This window comes from Mustela putorius, unplaced genomic scaffold (assembly GCF_011764305.1).
Source record: "Mustela putorius furo isolate JIRA1106 unplaced genomic scaffold, ASM1176430v1.1 tig00537295_pilon_pilon_pilon, whole genome shotgun sequence".
Taxonomy (NCBI): Eukaryota; Metazoa; Chordata; class Mammalia; order Carnivora; family Mustelidae; genus Mustela; species Mustela putorius.
The window spans coordinates 328,644-354,007 of record NW_025422433.1 but is presented as its reverse complement, the minus strand read 5'-3'; the positions used below and the strand labels follow the sequence as shown (position 1 = coordinate 354,007).

The following is a 25,364-nucleotide window of genomic DNA, read 5'->3' as shown; positions in this document are numbered from 1 at the left end:
GTGGACATGTCTGACGTTATTCTGAAGTTCTTCCCTCCATACCTAAGAAATCTCTTACCCCCAGATGCTCTCAGGATAGCTTCCTTTGCTCTAAAATTTATAGGCATCATTGTTGCATGTCAGGATATTGATCTATTTTTATTGATTTTGGGAGGGGTCCTCTCTGCTTCTTGGACATGAATGTTTGTTTCCTTCCCCAGATTAGGGAAGTTCAGCTGTGATTTGTTCAAATATATCTCCTAGTCCTCTTTCTCTCTCTCTTACCCACCTCCCCCTCAGGGATCCCAATAATTCTGACATTAAAACATTCCACGGTGTTGTTCATCTCTCTAAGTCTATTTTCATGTGCTACTAGCTGCCTATCCCTACCTTCTTCAGCTTCCTTCCTCTCTATTAGCTGTTCTTCTAGCTCACTAATTCATTATTTGCCTCAGTTACCCTTGCTGTTATTCAGTTTAGACAGCATCTCATTCACAGCATTTTTAAGTTTAGCCTGATTAGATCTCATTTCTGCCCTTAGAGAATCTATATTGCCACTAATACTTTTCTCAAGCCTTGCTATTGACTTCATGGTTGCTCTCCTGAAGTCTATCTTTCTCATCTTCCTTTTGTTTATATGCATTTTTTCTGTTGCAGAGGACATTGTCTCTGGTTCTTTTCCTTACTTGGAGTTCCTCCTCCTAGTCATTCTATTGAGGGATGGATGAGCAAATGGGTGGAGTCTAAAATATCAACCCGACCCAAGATAGATGTACCCTAGCAAAATCCAGAGTGGTCAGTTGCCACCACTAAAAAGTCAAAGCTAAAATGAAACACAAGAGTAAAAATAAAAAACAGAAAAAATTTAAAAATAAAGAAATAATCTCAAAAAAGAGGAGATGGGAAGGCAGGCCATAACTCTCAGTGTGGACAAAGCAGGGTGTTTCAGTTCTCCCTGGGTGTATTTTAGTGTGTGTTTTAGAGGCCACTACATCCCAAAATTATGAGGAAAGTAAAACTTGTATATATAAAAAGGGAAAACAGAATAGAGTGAAACACGGGCTAAAATAAAGGCTATGTCTATTAAAAAATAGGTGTGTAAAAATACAAGTTCAAAGACACTGTGAATCGTGAGTTGGTGTAATAGACATCTAGTTGAAATGAGGATAAGGTATGAAGGAAAATACAGCAGGGGGAAATGGCAGGAGAGAAGGAGAACAAAAGAAGGAAAGAAAAGAAAAGAAAAGAAAAAGAAAAGAAAAGAATTATATCTGAAAATAGACAAGCCTTGAGGCAACGCCTGGAGCTCAATATACAATTTCCCCGGGCAGTGGGATTTTACAGTCTTATGGGGTCATAGGGTTGTTTCCACCTGTCCTTCCAGCCTGTGTTCTGGGAGAGGGGCCTGCCTCACTGTTTCTCAGGTATCCCCGCCTGGGCAGAGTTGCCCCACACTCTGTCAGGGAGATGGGCTCAGTAGAAACTGGCCCTCTTTTTGGCTTTTGTTCCCTGGGGTCTTTCCACACCTCTTCAGGGGATCAGGGCCAACATGGCCACAGCCAAACCTCTGGGCCAGAGCAGAAAATTTGCATTCTGCCCTCTTTAATAAACCCTCTGGGATAAACAGTCCCCACTTCTGTAGGTGCCCCAAACCATAGCCTCCTGCAGTGCGTGCCCACTGCAATCTCTCAGAAGTGTTTTAAGGGGCCTTTTGTGCCTTGAAAACCGCCAAGTAGCTGTGGGTCACGCACACACCCAAAGCTCCAGAATCAGGTCTGTGTTCCACCCTAAAGTCCTTTCCCGGCCACTACTGCTCCGCGATTTTTTGCCCAGTCCTATGTTCAGGTTTCACATCTTCTTCAAACTGTTCAAGGAAAGAGTGGATGGCGACCCACTGGGTTCGGTTTCTGGCAATCCAAGCTGAGGGCCTCTTCTTGGTCTTGCTGACCGTAAGCTCCTCCTGGCTCCAGTGCGATGTCAGTCTACCAGTTCAGGCTCCCCCTTTTCTCTGAGGTCCCTCGTATCCTGAGACCACAGTGCTCTACCTAGAATTCTGCCTTTTCATTTCCAGAGCCCCTTTCAGAGAGGGATGTCTGTCCTAGAGCAGATTTCTACGGGTTCTGAGTTTGCACTCTGGTGTTCTCTCATCTTCCAGGAGCCGGCTTATGGAGGCTGCCTCCCCCTTCTGTTTCTCTTCTGATATTTCCCTGTGGATTCATGACTCCACGCTTCCAACCTTGCAAAAAGCAGTCACTTTTCTGCTTCTAGAGATCCTGATATATATTCTTAGAACTCACAATGATTTCATAGGTGTTCGAAATCGCCTGGCAGATATCCAACTAAATGCAGGGGACTCATTGAAAAGGGGTCCCCTTCTCCACCACCAAGAGCTATTGGGACACTAAGTTCTTTACAGGGAATTCCAAAGTATAAGCTATTCATTATATTAACTACTGACTTTTCTATCCTTTAATGTTGATTTCTGTTCTCCTAAACGTTAGCACTCACCAACAGAGAGAGACGGACCTGCCTATGACAATTACTGAGAGACAGAATCAAACATCTTCCTACACTCTCCAGTGAAAAGAAAATGTGCCTCCTCTGGGAGGGGGAAGGGTACAGATCCAGAACAAGAAGAATTGAAATATAACATGTTCCTACGCCAGGGTTTTTCAGGAAGGAGGAAGGCTCAACTGAATCGCCCAGTGATGAGCACAGCCCTGCACGCTTCTGCGGTGGGGGGAGAAGGGAGTGTGGCGGGCATGGCTGCAGGTTACGTGATGCTCTCCCCTGAGACACACAGGCTTCCTGAGACAGGATGCAGCACTGACTACCACAAAAGCTTCTGGGTGCAGAGTCTAAGAGGACTGGGAGACTGACATCATCTGGAGTGTGAGAGGTTGTAAGGTAAGGGGACAGAGCAGAGAAAGTCAGGGAGTGGCTTATCAGAAGCAACAACTATCTAGTGTTTCCCTTAAATGTTAGGATTACAGGTATGTGGCACAAGAGATATCTTAAGAAAAGGGCCATGGAAGACAACGGATTCCAATATGAACATAACAGCCAAGCTCGAAGCATGTTTCGATGCTGACCGTAACCATAATCAGCTGTTTTTTCCTTCTCCAAAGAGTATAACTTACTCAGTTTACCAGTATTCCTGTCATAAGTTTCCTGTGAATTGTTCTAAATTAATTATTCCATAGGAACTGTCTGTTACTGTTGGGGAAGGAAATGCCTGGATTCTCCTGCACACCTGAGTCCAGTCGAATGATAAAATAGTTTCTGCTGCATCGTGATAAGGCATAACCTTGTTATCAGATCCTCGGTGCAGTGACTGGGGAGATTGTGGAAAGCAGTGGGTAATCATTTCTATCATCTTTAATGAGCCATTTACATAAAGACATTTCAGAAGTGAAAATTTCATACTAATGAGGATTGATATTTACTAAATGTTTCTTGTAGTGTTTCAGTTATAATGTCCAATAACATTTACCATGTTTTCCTTTGGTGGATAGGAGAAATAAACATTTGTTATGAAAACAGAGATTCATAAGAGGCTGAGAACTCAAGCAACATATCTAATTGTGTGGGAACGACCCGAAATGAATCACTTGTGCTGGGTTATTTCCAAGCCAGAATCACATACTGAGTGCTTGTCTTGGCTCTCAGGGCTGGGCGAGGAAGCCCATGAAGCTGAGCCATGGACATTGCCTTATTTCTCTATTTCTCTCGATGTCCAAGTGACACTGAAAGTCCACCTCAATGTGTAAACCTTCAGAATCTCACCTGCATTCAAAGACCACTTAATCTTTATTATGTTGAATGGGGATCTACAAATAGAATTTCTCATAGAGCATGAAACTCCTGTATCTTCAGATTATATGACAGAGCCATTTGCTTAATCAGGGACTCTTCATAGGAAACTTTTATACACTGATAATAATATATAGACATTTATAGTAATAAGATACACCTTTATTTTGTATATAATATAACAATAGATATTGATAATAATAGAGAATATTCCATGCAGTGTCCTATGAATTCATTAACATGGTGTTTTTTGTTTTTTTGTTTTTGTTTTTATTTTATTGCTTTTCAGCGTAACAGTATTCATTGTTTTTGCACCACACCCAGTGCTCCATGCAATCCATGCCCTCCCTAATACCCACCACCTGGTTCCCCCAACATCCCACTCCTGCCCCTTCAAGACCATCAGATTGTTTTTCAGAGTCCATAGTCTCTCATGGTTCACCTCCCCTTCCAATTTCCCCCAACTCCCTTCTCCTCTCCATCTCCCATTGTCCTCCATGCTATTTGTTATGCTCCACAAATAAGTGAAACCATATGATAATTGACTCTCTCTGCTTGACTGATTTCACTCAGCATCATCTCTTCCAGTCCCGTCCATGTTGCTGCAAAAGTTGGGGATTCATCCTTTCTGATGGAGGCATAATACTCCATAGTGTATATGGACCACATCTTCCTTATCCATTCGTCTGTTGAAGGGCATCTTGGTTCTTTCCACAGTTTGGCGACCGTGGCCATTGCTGCTATGAACATTGGGGTACAGATGGCCCTTCTTTTCACTACATCTGTATCTTTGGGGTAAATACCCAGTAGTGCAATTGCAGGGTCATAGGGAAGCTCTATTTTTAATTTCTTGAGGAATCTCCACACTGTTCTCCAAAGTGGCTGCACCAACTTGCATTCCCACCAACAGTGTAAGAGGGTTCCCCTTTCTCCACATCTTAACATGGTGTTTTAAAAGACAAGAGGTTTTGATGCTGATAAACTCCATTCTAAGGCCATTTCTTACCTTATCTTCACGATTTGGCTCTACAGTTTGCATTTTTAACTCTAACCAACACAGCAAGAAAGACAGGAAAGGGCTTCATCATCCTTCACTTACATGGAAATGATGATTCAGAAACTTTAAGTCAAGAAAATATGTCAGGTGAGGGACAGAAGCCATGTTCAAATCCAGTGGTTCTACTGGCTTAATGCTCTTTCTGGAGACACCTGGCACCTGCTTCAAGTATCTCACTCTTTCCATAGCAGTGATTAAAATAAATTGTTTTGGTATGTACATAAAGCTGGTTGCTACTACATGGACCCCAGTCCCCCCAGTCTAAGGTCTGTGGAGAGTAACTCATGAAAACAATAGCAGGTGTAATTTTAAAAATAAGATTTTACCTATTTCCATGTCAAGCCAAATGACCATTAGGGAGGGAGCAGAGAATCTGACTACTGTAGAGTTAGGATGTTTAAGAGAATCTTTTGGGTCAAAAAAAAAATATATATATAAGCAATCATGACCTGTTTTCTTTGCTTCAGCCTTGCTTGAATTACCTTACCTCATGGGACCCACACATATTAAAATAAACTACTATGTCAGGAAGATGCCTACAAATGCTATAATATATGTATGGCTACTTTGACTACGTGACATGTGAGCAGGGTTTCCAACAGTCACATGTATTGGGATCCCTGTCGTTGTGCAGAGTTGTTACTTCGTATTTTGCAGTTTTGAATTGTTCCGCTTGTTCCCATCCCTTTTTTTTTTTGCCATATTTAAAACATTTTTAATCCCAATTTAATTGCAAATATTACTACAAGGCACAGGTATTTAAAGTTGCAAGCAATATTTGTTGGGTAAGTGTTAGATCACCATATACTATGCTTATAGATACATAACCTTCATATATCTGTGACTATTCCTTTTTTTTTTAACTTTATTTTATTTTTTCAGTGTTCCCTTGTTCCCATCCTTAACGTTGGGCACTTTTGCAAGGCTCAGTAGAGTAAATTACAGCAAAGCAGTAGATTCAAATGATCCATAACACCACCATCTTTTCCCAGGACATAATGTTTGGGTGGCAGTTTTGTGTTTGTGTGTGTGTATGTATATATGTATGTACGTATTTCCTGCCATTCTTCTCTCCATCACGGCATGTGCATGGCAAAACATGAAGGGGGATGAACGTCAAGAGGGATGATTAGAGACGGTGATAAAAAGAAATTCCACAAGCGGGAGTTTGTGGAGGTGAACCTATAGTAACATACACATGGACGCAAGCACAATGGCCGATACTTACTGAGCACTGAATCGTTTTCCTAAGTGTTTTATGGGAATTAACTCACTTAATCCTCACAGCAACCCCATGAGGAACATGCCACTCTAATCTCCTTTAATAAGTGGAAAAATTGAGGAAACAGATAGTTTAAATGTTAACTTTGGCCCAGCATTAAATGGCTGTGTTAGGATCTGAACCCAGATAGAATATCTCCAAAATACTCTTAATTCTGATGCTCCTAAGTACGGATTTGGATCTGTGTGCTTTTGTGTGTGGGTGTACGGATGGATGTACACGTGCAAAAAATGGATGTTCTTGTATGTATCTTTTGTGAATGCCCCTAATATATTTGTCTTTTCATAGTAACTTGGGACCTCAAAAAGTACATTTTTTGGTTATATTTACCTGCAACAAGTATTCCTGTGGGATAAACAATGATGTGTTCTAAACAAACGTAGCGTAAACACGGTCTCACGTTATGCCAATGGACACGTCGAGTCAGAGCAGCGGACGCAAAACCTCCTTGGTCGTCTGCCTTTTCCATGGCAAACATTCCTCAGACTCGGGCTGGATGACGTTTCCAAAGAAAAGCCAAACGGCAGTACACCCACAAAGAAGAATGAGGAATGTTTTGTCAGGAACTCCTAGGTATTAGGTTGAGAGACAACTGTCACATTGAGACATTTGAGGGAGATGAGCTTTATCGTAATTAACTTCAGAAAACACACTCGGCAGCCATGGGCAGGTGCATGGGCAGCCAGAGGAGAGCTTAGTGTTCCAGCTTTTCCTCGTTACAGGAGAACCTATTCATTGCTAAGTGTAGTGGGTAAAATGGTAAGTAAAGTTGAGAAGTGCAGCTCTGCTCTCCACGTCTGTGTCCAGGCTATGCTCAGGAAGAAATGAACAATTGGTTGTCCTTGGAGTGCTATGATGGTGCTCTCCTGGAGGTCACTGAGTGGTGGGGACACATGGAGGGGTTTCCCGGCCGAGTATGGGGGTGAGGCAGCGCAGCAGTGGGGAAGTTTCCAGAGAGGAGAAGACACTGTCCTGCAATCTGAGCCCACTGAGCAGGAGACTAGGTGGACAGTCAAGGAGGCAGATGTCAAGCCCCTGCAAGAAAATGAGCACAAAGACAAGGAAATCAAGCAAGCAAGGCACATGCTAAAGGCTGCTAGTGTGTGTGGCTGGATATACTGTACTAAGAGGTCCTTTGGTTACAGGGTAAGAACAAAGTTTTTATCAATAGGTGGTGAGCCAATCCATGGATTTGCAGGAATTACATGAAGACATTTGAATGTTAACTTGAAGGCAGTGGCAACTTCCATTTAGCAAAAAACCCCGTGATAGGAAAAGGCTGGCAGATGAGAAGTATGAAAGGTAGAGAAGTTTATCATCTTTAGCAGGGAGCTCAGCGTGCAGGGTCAGTGTGGTGTGAGAGCGTGTGGGGGTCCTCGCACCTGAGCGGCTGCTGCGCCATGCCTCAAGCCCCCTTCCAACACCGAGTCCCCGGGACACTGGCTTTAACGCTCTGAATTACAGCAATTCTTTATTCATTGAATGCCCATTTAATTTCTGCTTTCCTTCACTAAATAAGTTTCATTTGGGAGGAAATGTTGAGTTTTGTTTTGTTTTTTTTATTGTTAAATTTCAGGACCTGAAGTAGTAAGTGCAGAATACTTTGTGCTCAGAAAACACTTGCTGAATGAATGTGTGATGAATTCAGTGGCAAAAGAAAAATGGAGAAAAAGACAGGTGTGAGAAAATCTTTGTCTGGAAGTATTTAACAACGGATTAGTTGGAGAAATGAAGAAGGAATTGAGCTTAAACTATTTTTCCCCCAATTTTATGCTTGATGACTAGGTGTGTTTTTGTCTCTTTAAAAAAAAAATTTTTTTTATTTTTTAAATTTCTTTTCAGTGCGACTTGGTATATTTTTGAGCAGATACGGTAGCTTCATGAACACGGAACAGGATTTGGTTTGTAAACTTGTGAGAACGGGTGTAATTTCCAAGCTTTTTGATTTTTGGAATCGCAGGTCAGAAATGTATCTCTCGGACTTACGACAAGCAGTAGAGAGATTTGCACTTAGAGCTGAATGACACTTGCCTTGTTGTCCTTTTCCCCAGGTCATGAACCTCAGCTGCTCCCTGTGGCAGGACAACAGCCTGTCCGTCCAGCACTTTGTATTTGCCAAGTTCTCGGAGGTCCCTGAACAGTGTTTCCTTTTATTCGCCCTCGTCCTACTCATGTTTTTAGCGTCCCTCACGGGCAATGCCCTCATCACCCTTGCCATCTGGACCAACCCCGTCCTCCACACACCCATGTACTTCTTCCTGACCAACCTGTCTCTCTTAGAGATTGGCTACACGTGCTCGGTCACACCCAGGATGCTGCAGAGCCTCGCGAGTGAGGCCCGGGGCATCTCCCGGGAGGGGTGTGCTACGCAGATGTTTTTCTTCACATTTTTTGGTATCAGTGAGTGCTGTCTTTTGGCAGCCATGGCTTTTGACCGCTACATGGCCATATGCTCCCCACTGCACTATGCAACGCGAATGAGCCGGGGGGTGTGTGCCCAGCTGGCAGTCGCTTCCTGGGGGGTGGGTTGCATGGTAGGCTTGGGCCAGACCAACTACATTTTCTCCTTGAACTTCTGCGGCCCCTGTGAAATAGACCACTTCTTCTGTGACCTCCCCCCTATCCTGGCTCTTGCCTGTGGGGATACATCTCATAACGAGGCCGCCGTCTTTGTTGCGGCCATTCTTTGCATTTCCAGTCCGTTTCTACTAATCATTGCTTCCTATGGCAGGATCCTGGCTGCCGTGCTGAACATGCCCTCCCCCGAGGGCCGCCGTAAAGCTCTTTCCACCTGCTCTTCCCACTTGCTTGTAGTGACGCTCTTCTATAGCTCGGGGTCTGTCACTTACTTGAGACCCAAGGCCAGCCATTCACCAGGAACAGATAAACTTCTAGCTCTGTTCTACACCGTGGTGACATCCATGCTCAATCCCGTCATCTATAGTTTACGGAACAAGGAGGTCAAGGCAGCTCTCCGGAGAACCCTGGGTAAGAGAAAGTTCTGACTCTGACTGGGTAGATACCAGGGGACCAGGAAAATCTGTTCTTTGAAAAAATGCACACACAATCCAAGAATAAAGAAAGAAACAAAGTCAAGGCTCTCAGCAACCTATTTTGTAAGGACCTTCTTTAACGATGGTAGAGTCATTTTGGAGACACCTCTGTACTCTCAGTCGAACTTCTGATCGCCAGATTCCGGAAGGGAGTTGGCTACCAAAGCATCTCAACAGGTGAGTCCAACACTAGACAGTTTTACAAAAAATGCCCATCTGGGCTTTCTGAACAGATTGCTAGTTTATATCTCAGAAATCCGGACAATTCTCGTTCTGGACTCTTAGGCATTTTCTAGCCCTTGAGGATCCCATCCGACTCTGCCCCAGTCTCTGGTCCCATGTGACTCTCAATTCCCTAAAACTCCGTGAAGCACATTATTTCCCTCCATAAAAAATATTTAAAACATTTCAACCTTAATTGTTGCTACATGATATAGAATTAATTCTTTCTGTGAGTCGCATGTACTGTAAAAATACATAAACATGCCAAAAAAAAGTAAACATGTGTCAGAGGTATTTGTTTCAGAAGATTAAAAGAAAAAAGTGGGATATTCTTATCAAGAGTCTCTATGGTGAAAATGCCTTTAAAAGGAAAATTTAAATTCAAGGAGAATAATGAACTAAAAATGATTACCCTAAATAATTTAAAATATTGTTATGTAATTTACAAAACGTGCATATGTGCAAATGAATTCTGACTCCACGTGTTTGGAAATCCACCACACACTTGCTCTGAAGAGAAATGAGCTGTAGGCAGCTGAAGGGCATTGCCTGGGATGTGAGCGCCTGGTTCTCGGAGAGGTGCTGGCGTGTATGAGGGCCGGCAGCTACTCCTGTGGGAGCTGTAAAAGGATAGAGTGAAGGTCTGTGCCTCAGTCACGGTGTGCGATGGAAAGCTCTGGGTGTGATGGACAGCCAGGTGCCCTAGGACCAATGCTATATTGTACCCATGACGAGTGCTGAGAGAGTAAACCTCAAGTGTTTTTGCCACACACACAATTGCTGTGAGGTGACACTGTGTGTTAATAACTTGTGCTAATCACTTCACAATACAAATGTGTATCACATCATCACATTATACACCTTAAAGACGTGCAGTTTTACTCGAGTTATAAATCTCAATTAGCTCAAAAAGATCAATGTGATAATTTTATCAGAGGATAATAGTGATATTCTCTAATGACCAAGATGTGTGTTTTGCCAGATATCCATATTTTAGCAAAAACTCGATCTGTATTCTTCAAATAAAGCAGGTACAAAACAAAACAAAAACTGGCCAACTCATTCAAGTAATTTATGTATAATACAAATATTGAAATATTTAATTGTGGACATTTTTACTAAAACAAATATAATAATGCTTTTCAGAGCCAATTTATAAAATATGTAAAAATGTAAAGATTAAAATTCATTTCATATATATTCCTTCCATGCAGGAATAAAAAATGTACCTATTTATTTTACTTTATTTTAGCCTTTTGCTAACCACACACACACACACTCACACACATTCACACACACACTCAAGTCCCTTATTGTGACAGATTATGTTGTCAAAACATATACTATTCTGAAAGCAGTGGAAAATTTTAAAAAACCTAATAATGTACTGTATATTGGCTAATTGAACATAATAATAAAAATATGTAAAAAGTACAAAAATGCATCTTCTGGAACATTTAATGTTTGTTTTAAATATCTATATTGTCATGAATTAACTTATCCTCCATATCTTCTCTCTTCAATACTCCCGACTGTTAATAAGGGAGAAATTCTTTGCTGACTTTGGTCCTCAAACCCTGTGTCATTTGGTTTCAAAGAGGCTTTGGACTTGGTTCTCCTCAGCACCAGCTCCGACAGTAGCACCAACCGGAGGATACCCACCATTTACCGGATTCTGACTGTATAGAAAGGCAGCTCAAGATCCTTCAATGTTTGTGTAATGTCTGACCTTAGAAACTACCTGTGACACGTGGAGACCAAGGAGCCGCTTGTCCCCAGACGTCAGCAAGGACCAGTGCTGGGTACGGGTGGTCTGGTGCAGGAACGAATTCCAGGAAAGTTCCTTCCATTAATTCTGATTCCCTGCAGCTTCTTTCCCCACAATAACTAAGAGTGAAAAGACTGAAGGATAGCTCTGCTGGGAAGGGACAGCCCTGGTGCTCAGGCTTCTTTCTAATGTGTGAGATCTTTTCAGAGGGGGCATATGTCCGTGTCTCAGCAGGCTCTAGAACTAAAGACAAAAAGGATTTGATAATATTTTGTAAATCAACAACTACAATGAAAGTAGGGAAAACAAATCCAATATTTTCAAATTTAAAAAATTACCAGCATTTTCAAGTATGTTACTAGAATCAGTAAAAACTTTATATTCAATACAAAGACAACAATTTTATAAATTCTGTGCAGTTACAATATCAATCAAAAGGAATATTAAATATGACAAAGGCAATCATTTTTATTTGTAAATAAATCTGACTTTTGTGAGATTTAAATATTCAGATTTAATGAGAGTACTTAAAATGCATTTGCATATGTGTCTTAGATTCAGATCTAGCATTAAAGGGTCAATCAAAGGAGATTAGGAGCAAGTCTGTAGTGACGAGACATGCATAGCAGAGAATTCCTGAGTCTCATGGCCCCCTTTTTCTTGGTGGCTTTCTCTGTGGGTGGGAGAGGTCAGACAAATCCCTGAGTGTCCTTAACCCCAGATGCTCTTCTGTGTGCACAGAATCAAGGACAGCCAGCCGAAGACATACTGTCAGGCGCTGTGGGTTTGCAGGGCCCTTGCACTCAGGCAAGCTGCAGAGGGAGAGCCTGCGGCAAAGCCGTGTCCTCAGGGAGACCCAGACTGACCCAGCTGTGACCATGGCTCTCCCGCCGGGAGCTGGAAGGTTGAATTTTGTGATGAGGCACTAGACTTACCATAACTGTTCAGGCATGGCATTAGTTAATTCCTAGAGCAAGAAATCCAGGATTTATGAAAGTGTAATTCAGATACCCACGTGCATTGCTATAAATATTTATTTATTTATTCAAAGAATCTTCATGAAATAACCAGAAAAAGAGGCATGACATTTTTGGCACGGAGGATAAGAAGGATTTGGAGTTGTAACTTCAGGATGCCATGGAAAGGAAAATTCACAGCTATTTTATTTTGGAGATTAAGCTGTGATCCTTATAAATGCCGCGAGAAGCCATAATTAGATGATGTTGAAAGTCCTCGGTCTCTGGGGGCTTGTGTGAGTGTATTTCACATTTCCCCGATGGGGGTCTCTCCCCAGCAACCTTCTCAGAGCCCACTTAACCTCTTCGTGTCTCAAGGCGTAAATCAAAGGGTTAAGTGAGGGAGTCACTGCAGTGGAGAAGAGGCTGAGGAAACTGCGGTGGTTCTGTGTGTCCTTGCTCTTGGGCTGCATGGAGACAGAAACGGAAGTCCCAAAGAACAAGACCGTGACAAGGAGAGGGAACCCGGAGGTCCCAGATGCTTTCCTCCTGCCTCCAGCGGACTCCATCCTCACACACTCCTAGCGATGCAGCCTCGGGAGACCAGAATGAGCCCCGGAGGTATAGCCGAGCAGAGGACACCTGCTACAGAGAGCTCTTTTCCAGGGAGGCGGTGTCCACACAGGCGATTTCAATCAGGGCAGGCTCCTTGCACGTAAAATCGTAAAATCATCCACTGTGTGGTGGCTGCAGAGTCAACTGGAAGACGAGTGTGGTCTGAACCGTGGCCTCCACGAAACCACTGGTCCAGGCCACAGCATCCAGGCGCCGGAGAAGTTTCAGATGCATTGCAACACGACAGTGGTTGGCAGATGGCACTGAAGCGGTCGCAGGTCGTCAGGAGCACGCACTCCGTGGAGCCCAGCCCCAGGGCAGTCAGAGGTGGATCACACAGCCGGGGTAGCTGATGGTCTTCTCGGGACCCTCGAGATTCCACAGCATGTGCAGAACGATGCTGGTGGTGAAGCAGAGGTCCAGGAAGGAGAGACTAGAGAAGGTGATGAAGGTGATGTTCTTCAGGAAGAAGTACATGGGATGGGGAGCTCGCGGGTCAAGCTGGAGACCAGTACGATCGCTGCGTTCCCCGCCAGTGTCAGAATGTGTATGGCAGAGACAACCAGGAGGAGGGCTGTCTCCAGCTGGGGCTGGTCAGAAAAGCCCAGTAAGATAAACCTGCCGGATTGCTAAAATCTGTCCCCTTCAGTCCTTCCTAATTGTGAGTCACCCTTCCTTGTCATTCCTGTTATCTTCCTACGGGAAGAAAATCAGGTATCATAACCAATAGAAAAATAATAAATGGAGTAAAATTGGCAATCGGACACTGGACTTCTGTAGAGAAAAACAACAGACAAGGACAAAGTTATGCAAAATAAAAAATATAATAAGTTGAGTTGTTAGGTAGACAGAAAGATAAAACCCATAGTCATGAAAACATTAAAGCCATTAAAGGAAATATAGAAACACAGAGTACACATTGCAATCATACTCCAAAACAGATTTGAACCGTACATCAAACTGTCCGACGATAAAACACATAGGCCGTCAATGCGTATGCTGTGAAAAAGCAAAGAAATTGAAAAGATGACTGTTTTGTATATGCAGTACCTGATAGACAATAGACGTAACAGATAAATTAAAAGATACATCTGGCGAGCAAGGATCTGAGAGAGAAGGTGTACGGAATTAGACACAAAGAGTAGTTCGAGTTTCCTACAGGAACAGCTAGGCCTGGTTACAGTTAATAACCATTGTTTTCCTATGAAGCAAACAATGGCTGACATGATAAGAACATTAAGGAGAACTTCTGTGATCTTCCCAGTTGAGTCATAGGTCTAGTGTCTCTATGAATATTTTCGCTAGAAAAATCTAATTCATGGTCTGTCTCTGCAGTGACCCCGACGGTCTATGAGCTTCAATATGCTTTCATCACAAAAGCACGTGAATTCCACCATCTAAGGCAGTCCGCTGACACTTCATAAAGTAAACTGTGTAAAACTCACCAGGGTCCCTTAAACTATTCAGTTGCACAGATCAGGAAATGTCGTCATAAACATTTGTTCCTCCGAACGGTCGGTTTGGGGTTTCCAAATGACTGTGGCGGATGAATCACCTGTGGGGTCAAATCTGAACAATTTTCTTACAAATAAAAAACAAAGAAAAATCTTCAATGAAAATTTCTGACTTTCTCTTAAATACCTTGACTAAGAAATAAAAACATATTTCTTAGAGCCCTCAGCCCTTATACCTGATGTCACACAATCGTTACATAATCCAGTTTAAACGGAATAAGTTGTTTATTTTCCTCAGCATCACGGCAACCATCAGTTGCATTTTGAACGTCTGTTGAGATGAAACCATGGTCAACCCTTCTTCCCGAATCGCAGCAACGGGAGGAACCTCGTACCGGCGGTCACAGTCTTTAGCGTTTGCCTCCCTGGCCATGCCCTTCGGTGCTAGAATCCAACCCTGAATGCCATGACGCCCCCGAAGTGAGTGTGGATTTACCTGCTGGGCTCCCTTGTCCATACAGTCAGGAGGGAAGATTGGGGCTGCCCCATGTCTATGACAAAGATGGTGGGTAAGTGGCCTCACTTTGCTTGATGCAACTCTCCATTACGACGCTGTTTTCCTGGGGTATTTCTGTCCCAGGAATAACCATTATTTTCCAAGGAGACGCTGCACTGAAACAGACTCTGCTCCCACATTCCTCTTAACCAAGATGCTGACGAGGCGATTTACATCTGCGAAGAAGAGGAGGTGGTCATTTTCCTGTGGCCAAAAGTATAGTAAATGTTGGACCTCGTGCACACCTGATTCTGTTCACTGCTAAAGGGAGCGAGCTCTGGAGTCCCTCAACTTTTAAAATAAATCTCCTTTATTTTTCCACACATGAGGGAAAAGTCCCCACCTTCTTGGAAGAATGACCATCCAGCAGTAGCAGCTGTGGGTGGTCGTGATGCAAAATTCGATCCCACTCCCCGACCTGGGACAGGCAGCGGAGAAGCCACGCGGCGCAGCCTGTCAGCTCAGCCTGTCCTGCGGGCAGCGGGGGGGCTGGCTTGTCCACCCAGCAGCACCTCTGGAGCTCCTGCCCAGGCAGCTTCCCGTCTGTAGCAGAAGGAGAGGCAGGTCTCCGGAGAGAGAAGCGCCTCGGGTGCCTGCACTTCTGTTTCACTGGAAGGCAATCGACTGGACGCCACCTTCTGAACACACACACGGGTACCACACACACACACTTTGCTGTAAACGTACCCATAACAGGTGTCTCTGTTATCATAAGGGCTACCTCTGGCATCAGTGACAGGATGGCAGACGGAGGGACAGTCAGCCCATCCTTCGGCTCTACTCACGCGTACTGTGCAAGGCCAGGAGAGCTGCTCACCTACTTTCTACAACTCGGGTTGGTGTCTCCTTGCTGACACCAAGATTGCCAGACTCCTGGGATTCTACAGGATGGGAAATGGGGCTCTTTGGTTGTGAACAAACTTTCTTCTCCAGGGAAAGCGACGAGTGACCCTAAAGACAACTTGGAGATCAGCAGCGCTGCCCACTCCCCCCGACCCACCCCGCCACAAGCCTGGAGGAGTGCCAAAGTGGGGGACTAGCTCTGTGGTGGACACTGCCCTGGCAGGGGGATAACATGGCAGACACAGGGGCCGCGCATGGACGCCCCCGCCAGCCTGGGGGCCAGGGGGTCAGCACAAAGACGACCATTCGAACCCTTGAAATCGGATGGAATTTCTCTCTTGCTTTCTCGGCATTCAGGCACTGCACATAGCGGTGTGGAAACCATCTTTGAAACCACCGATAAAGCAATGAAGGTGGAAAACGGTTTCTGCTTTCTTGGTTGCAATGGCGTTATTCCTGATGGCACCATTGCATTTGTATTTGCATTTTGGGATGTGTTGATTGCTCATGTCATGGTGGACGTGATTGCTGTTAAAAACACAGTATAAAGATTTGGCCAAAAGAAAAAAAAGTGTGTAAACTATGCTATTTTCTCGAGGTGATGGGAATAAGTTTTTTATACTTGTTTGATCTGAGATTCTGTTCAAATGGCTGAAACAGGACCCCTAATCCCTAAAGCTGAAAACATCAGTCTGGCATAAATTAGTATTTTATGTTAAACACTGTTAAGAATATGCAGAATATGGGAATCTACATAGCATGATTTTCAGATTTTCTTTTTTTTTTTAAACTTAATTTTTTCAGTGTTCCAAGCTTCTTTATACACCACACCCAGTGCTCCACGCAATACGTGCCTCCTTAATACCTACCCAGGGCAGTACAGACATTTTAACAATGTTTATTCTTCTGATCCAAGAGCATGGAATGATCTTCCATCTTTTTGCGTCTTCTTTGATTTCTTTGATGAGTGCTCTGTAGTTCAAGTATAGACCCTTTATCTCTCTGGTTTTGGTTTACTCCCAAGTGTCCTATGGCTCTTGGTGCTATAGTAAATGGCATCGATTCTCTAATTTCCCTTTCTGTATTTTTATTGTTAGAGTGTAAGAAAGCAACTGATTTCTGTACATTGACTCTGTATCCTACCACGTTACTGAATTGCTATATGAGTTCTAGTAGTTTGGGGGTGGAGTCTCTCAGATTTCCCATATAAAGTATCATGTCATCTGCAAAAAGAGAGAGTTGGACTTCTTCTTTGCCAATCTGGATACCTTTTATTTCTCTTTGTTGTCTGGTTGCTGTTGCTAGGACTTCTAGTACTATGTTGAACAATCGTGGTGAGAGTGGGCATCCCTGCCGTGTTCCTGATCCCAACGGGAAGGCTGTCAGCTTTTCCCCCACTGAGGACAATATTCCCTGTGGGTTTTTCATAGATTTTATGAAGTTGAGGAGCGTTCCCTCTATCCCTGTACTTTGAAGCATTTTAATCAGGAACCGATGCTGGATTTTGTCAAATGCTTTTGCTGCATCATTTGAGAGGACCATGTGGTTCTTCTCTTATTGATTGGGTCTATCACATGGATTGATTTGCGAATGTTGAACCACCCTTGCATCCCAGGGATGAATCCCACCTGGCTCACCATGGATAATCTTGGAAATGAACAAACTGAATTAGCATTCTTTTTCAGTGTGTATGCTGAGGACAACTTTTTCATCAAATCTTCGGAAGTTAGAGTTTATTAGGAGGCCGTCCTGAGCTACCCTGATGCTATGGCTCCAGACTGTACTGTGTCTGTTTTGAGGTGTTCCCCCCCCCCAGTTTGGAGGCTCCTATTGAGATATCCCAAAGGCAGAGCTTTTTTCCTCAGCTGTGTCCAGTCTGCTAACAAGCCCATCACAGGTGTTCTTCATTTCTATCACACTGTGTTCCGTGTCTGACATTTCTTTTGGGTCCCTAGGATTTCCATTTCTCACTCACGTGGCCCATGTATTCTTGCATATTCCCTTAGAATATTAATTACGGTTGTTTTAAATTCCTGGTCTGATAATCCCAGTATCCTTACCATGTCTGCTTCTGATGCTTTTTCTCTCTTCAAATTGCTTTCTTTGCCCTTTTGGTCTGCTTTCTTTTTTCCTGATAGTCAGACATGATGTACTCGGTGAATGGACCAGCTATACATAGACTTTTGCAGGGCCCGGGGTGGCTCAGTTGGTTAAGCAGGTGCCTTCGGCGCAGGTCACCATGCCAGGGTCCTGGGATCCAGCCCCACATAGAGCTCCCTGCTCGGGGCGGGGGCAGGGGGAGGTGCTTCTCCCTCTCCCTCCGTTTGCTATTCTGCCTGCTTGTGTTTTCTCTGTGTCAAATAAACAAGTAAAATCTTTTTAAAAATAAAAAAAATAGACCTTTGGTGTTGCAGTATGAAGCGTGAGGAGAGGGGGAGCCTTCTATAGTCCTATGGTTAAGCCTCATGACATTTTAGTGAGTCTTTTACTTAATGTATGTCTCTTCTGAGCTATGCACTTCATAAGCATTTCTCAGTTTTGTTTTGTTTTTTTCCTTTCTTTTAGGCGGTACAGGATGGCTAGAGTGGTCTCTACTTGGCTCTTTCCCGTCTTTGCTGTGGACAAGGAGACCAGCTGGACTTGGCTACTTCTTTTTCAGCAGGTGAGCTGGGTCTCCTAACCCCCACGCCCCAGGTTCCACTCTGGTTACATAGTTTCCCTGGAGGGCAGGCTTTGTTAAGGGGAAAGCAGTTTGCTCCGGTTAGTTCTTTTTCTTTTCAGGTTTTGCTTGTTTGTTCGTTTATTTTAGCTTTCTATCATTGTTTTTACTACTGCGGAAAATTTCAAACTTTCCCTAAAGTAGAAGGAATCATATAATAAGTTCCAACACACTGCGCATTTCATCCTCAATAACTAACTACATTTACCAACTTCAAATTTGCCCCGGCCCTGCCCCAAACACCAGTGGGGGAGGTTTGCTCCATTCCTTACTGAGGACACCTGGTCGCGCTCCTGGAGCTAAAGTGGGTGGGGGCCGAGCTCTGACTCTTGTCCCCGGAGTTGAAACCTCAGGCTGTTTGTGTGGAGCCCCTGGGAGCTCGGGTTCTCCTACCCTAGTTCTCCCTCAGGGGTGGTTTCTGCTGGCATCTCTGCTGCGGTAAGTCCTAACTCCCCTGTCTCCCTGTGCTTGTGCCTCCGGTGCCGGGGCAGCTGGTTTGCCTGCCTGTGTCCTGTCTTCTCTTGAGAGCCGTGGGGAGTTCCAGATTTTTCTCTCTGTTTAGTGTTCTTATTGTTCTAACTTAGCAAGAAATTCCAAGTTCTTTCCATGCGGTCCTGGGACTGGAGATTAGGGGCTAAATTAATAGGTTGTATGTTAGACTAGTTTTGGGTTCTAGGAAAATGAAGCAGAAACGGCGAATTTGGTATATATCCTCCTCCCCCACATAGAGTTTCCCTTAGTTTCCTATGTTAGTGATTTCCTGCCCTGGTGCGGTACCTTTGTGAAAACCGAACCATTCCTGATACGCTGTCGTGTCCTGAGGTTTATGCTGGAGTCACTCTCCGTGATGTCCATTCTGGAAGTGTTGATCAATGCGTTCTACCGTGTCTCTGTTTCATTGCAGTGTGCCGCAGGGTGTTTTCACTGCCCCGCCACTGCCTCATCCCCAGCAACCGCTCGTCTTCTTACTCTCGCCATGTGCTGGTCTTTGCAGAGTGTCATTTAGCTGGAGTGATCCTGTCCGTCGTCTTTGTGGACAGGCTTCTCCGTAATAAACATTTAGCATTTCTGTTTCTTCAAAACTTGATTGTTTTTTATTGCTGAATAATGTTCTATTGTTACGATGCACCAATATATCTGTTCACCTGTTGTATGCTATTTTGGTTTGGTTGTTTCCCATATTTTACGATTATGAATGAAGTGATAGAACCTTTATGTGCAGCTTTTTGTGCAAATGTTTTTCCAACTCCTCTGGGTAAATACGTTTAGAGTAGGAACTGATGGAGATTGTGATAAGACTGAGAAGAACTTTGTAAAAAAAAACAAAACCTTCCACACTGACAAATGGTCAGACCATTTTGTCTCGTGCAAGCAATGAATGAGAGTTTCTGTCGCTCCTCATTCTCATCAGTATTTTGGTGTCGTCAGTGTTTGGGGTTTTAATCATTATAGATGCACAGTGATATCTTGTTTTAATTTGCAGTTCCCCAATGCCCTAAGATACTGGGCAGCTTCTCTTGTGCTTTCATTTGCCCTCTATTTTTTCTTCTCAACTTGTGTCCTTTTATGTACTTTGTTTCTTACTATGTTGGCAAGGACTTCCAGTAAAACGCTTCATAAAGGGAGTGAAAGGCAATCGCCTTGCCTTGTTCGTGATCTTCAGGGGAAAGTATCTGGTTTCTCACCACTAAATAGGACATCAGTTTTAATTTAAATCAACTTGATTTCTTGCCCCTCTATGTCTAGCTGGAAGTTAGACATAATGTTTTTTTTAATCATTATGGTATTGCATTTTTCAAATAATTCTTCTGTATCAAAACAATTTTTAATGTCTAACATGTTGCAATGGATTATAAGAATTTTAAAATACTGACACAGCCTTATATACCTGGAATCCATTCCACTTGTTCCTGGTGTATAATTGTTTTCATACAGGGTCGAATTTATTTACTAATGTTCTGTTGTAGGTTTTTATATCTGTGTTCGTGAAACATCTTCGTTTGTAGTTTTTCTTTGTTTTTTCATGTTGCCATCCAGTTTTGTTACTGGAGTAATACTGACCTCACAGAACGAATTGGGAAAGGCTTGCTAGCTATTTTTTGGGTATATTGTAGAGAGCTGGTATTATTATTATTGAAATGTTTGTCAGAATTCACTAGTGAAACCATCTGCAACAGGTAATTTCATTTAGGAAGGTTGTCAATCACTGAAGTGGTTGTTTTAATAGCGATCCATTCAGATTCATCTTCTTGTGTGAGTTTCTTCAGATGATGACCTTGAGGGAATCTTCTATTTCATCACGTCATTGAATTTGTGGACATACAGTTGTTGATAATACTCATTTACTAATGTTGCAGTGTTCATGGGATCAGTAGTGACGGGCACCTTCCAACTTCTGATATTTGTGATTTGTGTCTTCTCTTGTAATTCTTCTTTCCTTTGGTAACCTGACCGAAGGCTTATGGATTTTACTGTTAAAGAAAACTGAAAAAGCAGCAGTCCATAGTTTGTTTTGGCAAAGTTACAAGTGTTCCCCTGGTTAAAGCAAGAGGTAGAAAAAACACCTAGCGAAGTTCCTTTGGGAGAACAGGTTTGAGACAGAATGTTACTACTGCAAGTGATATGTTATGAATTTCATCTTGTTAATGCCTATAAGAAGTTGAATTCAAAAGGGAGTCTAACATTTGGCAATCAGGGACTCACTGAAAGAAATAAAACATTTTCTAGAACAATCAGCATGGACATTTGTGACTGTTTCTTAATAAAATCATAACAGATTAGCTTGAGAAGGGCAAGGAAAAACATTGCTTCTTACAGTGCTGTCTTGGGCAAAGAGAACATAAAAGGAAGCATGTTTTTGAAATTCATTCCTAATATATGTGCATTAATTTAGTTCTTCAGGCATATTTTCCTATGGACATCCCATTTCAAATTTCCTATAAACCAGTCAAATTAACAGAGCCTAGAATTTTTTTTTCCAAATGATTTTATTATGTAAGAACTTCCTTAGGGAAAGTATTTCTTTTTTTAAAGATTTTATTTTATTTATTTATTTATTTGTCAGGTAGAGATCACAAGTAGGCAGAGAGAGAGAGAGGGAAGCAGGCTCCCCACTGAGCAGAGAGCCCGATGTGGGGCTCGATCCCAGGACCCTGAGATCATGACCTGAGCCAAAGGCAGCGGCCCAACCCACTGAGCCACCCAGGCGCCCCAAGCCTAGAAAATTTGAACCAACTGTCTGAGCTGCAACCACCCAGCAGACTTCACAAAGCAGGAGTTAAAAATAAATATTATGTTTGTGATTCATGGAGAATTGATGGTTTTTGCAGCAGAAAAGAAGTTGTGTAGTACAGGGACAAAGAATTATTAAAACTATTATTTCTCTACAGAAATTCTAACCTTCCCAATATTTTATGTATACTGTGCTTTTTTTTGTCATTAAAAAGTGCTATCACACTGGGCACATCTATCTTCATAATGTTGTGAGTTAGACCAAATTTCTAGACTCAAAATTTTAAAGTCCAGAAATAGAGGTAATTTTCTAGCTCCGATGAAAGATGAGGAAAGACCTAGGTCTTTTGATAATACAGCTAGTATTTTTATGACACTAACTTATTTTGAAATGTGTTATGCATTAACTATGTAATTTTACTTGGTTTATACTGCTATTAGCCACTTAAATGGCAATATAAGAAATGAAAACATTCTTCAAAGAAATACTGTTATTATTAAGATCTTCATTGGTTTGAGAAGAGCATAATCAGAAACCAGACTGTGTGTGGTCATAAAAAGCACATAGATCACCTTGATTTTTAGAAAATTTCCCTGCACCTGGCTTCCTGATTTGCATCAGAAGTGACATTTAAGATACTAAGCAAATACTAGTGTTTTCTTCCGCTCTGCACCACACATTCTGACACTTGATTTTATTTTCCTTTGTTTTCAACTCCAGATTTACATATCTCTGATGTCCTTTTATAGATTAAAATCTTTTAAGGACAAAACCTTTTTTTCTTTTAATACATTCCCCATGACTTTAAGAACAAATGGTAGATGTTTAAAATTTTTAATTCATTAAGTGACCAAATAAATGTAACTTTCACTTTTCTTACTAAAATTTGTGTTTAATTTTGTTAAAATGGTACTAGTCTATGCAGAGGCTAAATTTAAATTGTATTTATTTCCATGCATGAGAATTTTTCTTCCAATTAAGGAGTAGTAAATGGATAGCCCTTCTTGTGTTCTACATTGATTTTGTTGGAGATGACCTATTACCATAATACATATGTATCTGTCAGACAAAAATAAGAACACGGTTCTGACCTCAGAGTCTGTACATTAGAGAATAATTTTAGTAAAACGTGGGTATGTGGATAGTTGGTATTATTAATTAAAACCTTTAAAGGAAATTTATAAAATTCATTAATTCTCCAAAAAGGAAATAATTGCACTCTACTTTATATTCATGAAATGTAATTTCATGGTTATCCAAAAAGTTCAAACCTGTCAGTGAAAAAATGTCTTCAGCCTAATTAATGTGAAATTTTGGAAGCACACAGTCCATGCTTTGAATACGATACTTCTGTTTAAGAATAACAAAAGTAAGACTTGGTAGAATTTAAGAGGCAATGAAACCTGTTAGTTTCGAAAAAGATGTTGATCTATACCTGAAACTTGTATGTAAGTCTTCAGTGCTGCGTCACTGCTACTTATATCCATTTACAAGTTACTCTACCATTGCTCTCCTCGAAGAGGAGGTAATTTGTCCTGATTCCCCATAATCCAAAATGTAATAGTTCACCTGAAGATTGTTGAGGGTCGCCTGAGGGTTGACTGCATGCAGTCTCAAAATGATCCTGCTCTCAACAGCAGAAGGAGACATTGATATAGATATTTAAGTCAAGTTTTTCCCAAATTTCATTAGAATGCATAATGGATTTATGTGTATATAAACAATTGCCCCCTGAAAGGTTAACATTATGGTTTTTTGTTTGTTTATTTTTTATTTCTTTTCAGCATAACAGAATTCATTATTTATGCACCACACCCAGTGCTCCATGCAATCCGTGCCCTCCATAATACCCACCACCTGGTACCCCCATCCTCCCCCCGCCCCCCCTTCAAAACCCGTCAGATTGTTTTTCAGAGTCCATAGTCTCTCATGGTTCACCTCCCCCTCCAATTTCCCTCAACTCCCCTCTCCTCTGCATCTCCCCATGTCCTCCATGCTATTTGTTATGCTCCACAAATAAGTGAAACCATATGACAATTGACTCTCTCTGCTTGACTTATTTCACTCAGCAGAATCTCTTCCAGTCCCGTCCATGTTGCTACAAAAGTTGGGTATTCATCCTTTCTGATGGAGGCATAATACTCCATAGTGTATATGGACAACATCTTCCTTATCCATTCGTCCGTTGAAGGGCATCTCAGTCTCTCCAATAAATGGTGCTGGGAAAACTGGACAGCTATATGTAGAAGAATGAAACTCGACCATTCTCTTACACCGTACACAAAGATAAATTCAAAATGGAAAGAAGATCTCAACATGAGACAGGAATCCATCAGAATCCTAGAGGAGAACATAGGCAGTAATCTCTTCAATATCAGCCACAGCGACTTCTTTCAAGATATGTCTCCAAAGGCAAAAGAAAGAAAAGCAAAAATGTACTTTTGGGACTTCATCAAGATCAAAAGCTTCTGCACAGCAAAGAAAACAGTCAAGAAAACAAAGAGGCAACCCACGGAATGGGAGAAGATATTTGCAAATGACAGTACAGACAAAAGGCTGATATCCAGGATTATAAAGAACTCCTCAAACTCAACACACACAAAACAGATAATCATATCAAACAATGGGCAGAAGATATGGACAGAGACTTCTCCAATAAAGACACACAAATGGCTATCAGACACATGAAAAAATGTTCATCATCACTAGCCATCAGGGAGATTCAAATTAAAACCACATTGAGATGCCACCTTACACCAGTTAGAATGGCCAAAATTAGCAAGACAGGAAACAACATGTGTTGGAGAGGATGTGGAGAAAGGGGAACCCTCTTACACTGTTGGTGGGAATGCAAGTTGGTGCAGCCACTTTGGAGAACAGTGTGGAGATTCCTCAAGAAATTAAAAATAGAACTACCCTATGACCCTGCCATTGCACTCCTGGGTATTTACCCCAAAGATAGAGATGTAGTGAAAAGAAGGGCCATCTGTACCCCAATGTTTATAACAGCAATGGCCATGGTCGCCTCATTGTCTATTCTTGCCTCCTTTGTCATAGACTAATTGACATACAGCATGTGTGTTTGTTTTTCTAGGTTCTCTATTCTCTTCCATTACTCTGTCTACCTTTGTGTCGGTACCATACTGATTTGATTACTACAGCTTCCTAATATAGTTTGAAATCTGGGAATGTGACGTCCCAGCTTTTTTCATCTTTCTCAGGATTGCTTTTGTTTGTTTTGGAGCTCCATACAAATTTTTTTACTATTTGTTCTACTTCCGTGAAAAATTCTGTTGGTCTTTTTTAAGATCTTATTTCTTTGAGAGAGCAAGGGAGAGAAAGTGCATGGGCAGGGGGGGGAGAGAGAGGGAGTAGCGGATGCCCGTCTGAGCAGGGAGCCTGACCGAGCCCCCAGGCACCCCTGTTGGTACTGTGATAGGGATTGCATGAATCTGTAGGTTTCCTGGGCTTTATGGACATGCTAACAGTACTGATTCATCCAATCCATGAACCTGAAATAATTTTCCATTTGTATCCTCTTTAATATTTTATTCTTTTTGTTAAAATTATAAATGGAATTGTTTTCTTAATTTTTCTTTCTGCTACTTTGTGTTAAGAAACCCAAACTCAATTTCTGTGTATGTATATCCTGCAGCTTTACTGAATTCATTTATTACTGCTAATAATTTTTGATCTAGCATTTAGAGGTTTTTTTAAATTTTTTTAAATTTATTTTCAGCACAACACTGTTCATTGTTCTTGCCCCACAGCCGGCCCTCCACGCGGCCCGGCCCCCTCCCTGCCTCCCTCCCGTC

General features: G+C 42.3%; 1 protein-coding gene across 1 annotated transcript; it reads left to right on the top strand.

The window, feature by feature from the left end:
- The first annotated feature begins 8,185 nt into the window (after positions 1-8,185).
- LOC101693222 (olfactory receptor 10C1) lies at positions 8,186-9,136 on the top strand. Its single transcript, XM_004781872.1, has one exon. It carries the CDS (start codon positions 8,186-8,188, stop codon positions 9,134-9,136), a length of 951 nt encoding a protein of 316 aa, XP_004781929.1.
- Positions 9,137-25,364: the final 16,228 nt, after the last annotated feature.

Excerpts from the sequence above, each read along its gene's own strand:
- LOC101693222 (XM_004781872.1), top strand. The coding sequence starts at position 8,186 with ATGAACCTCAGCTGCTCCCTGTGGCAGGACAACAGCCTGTCCGTCCAG.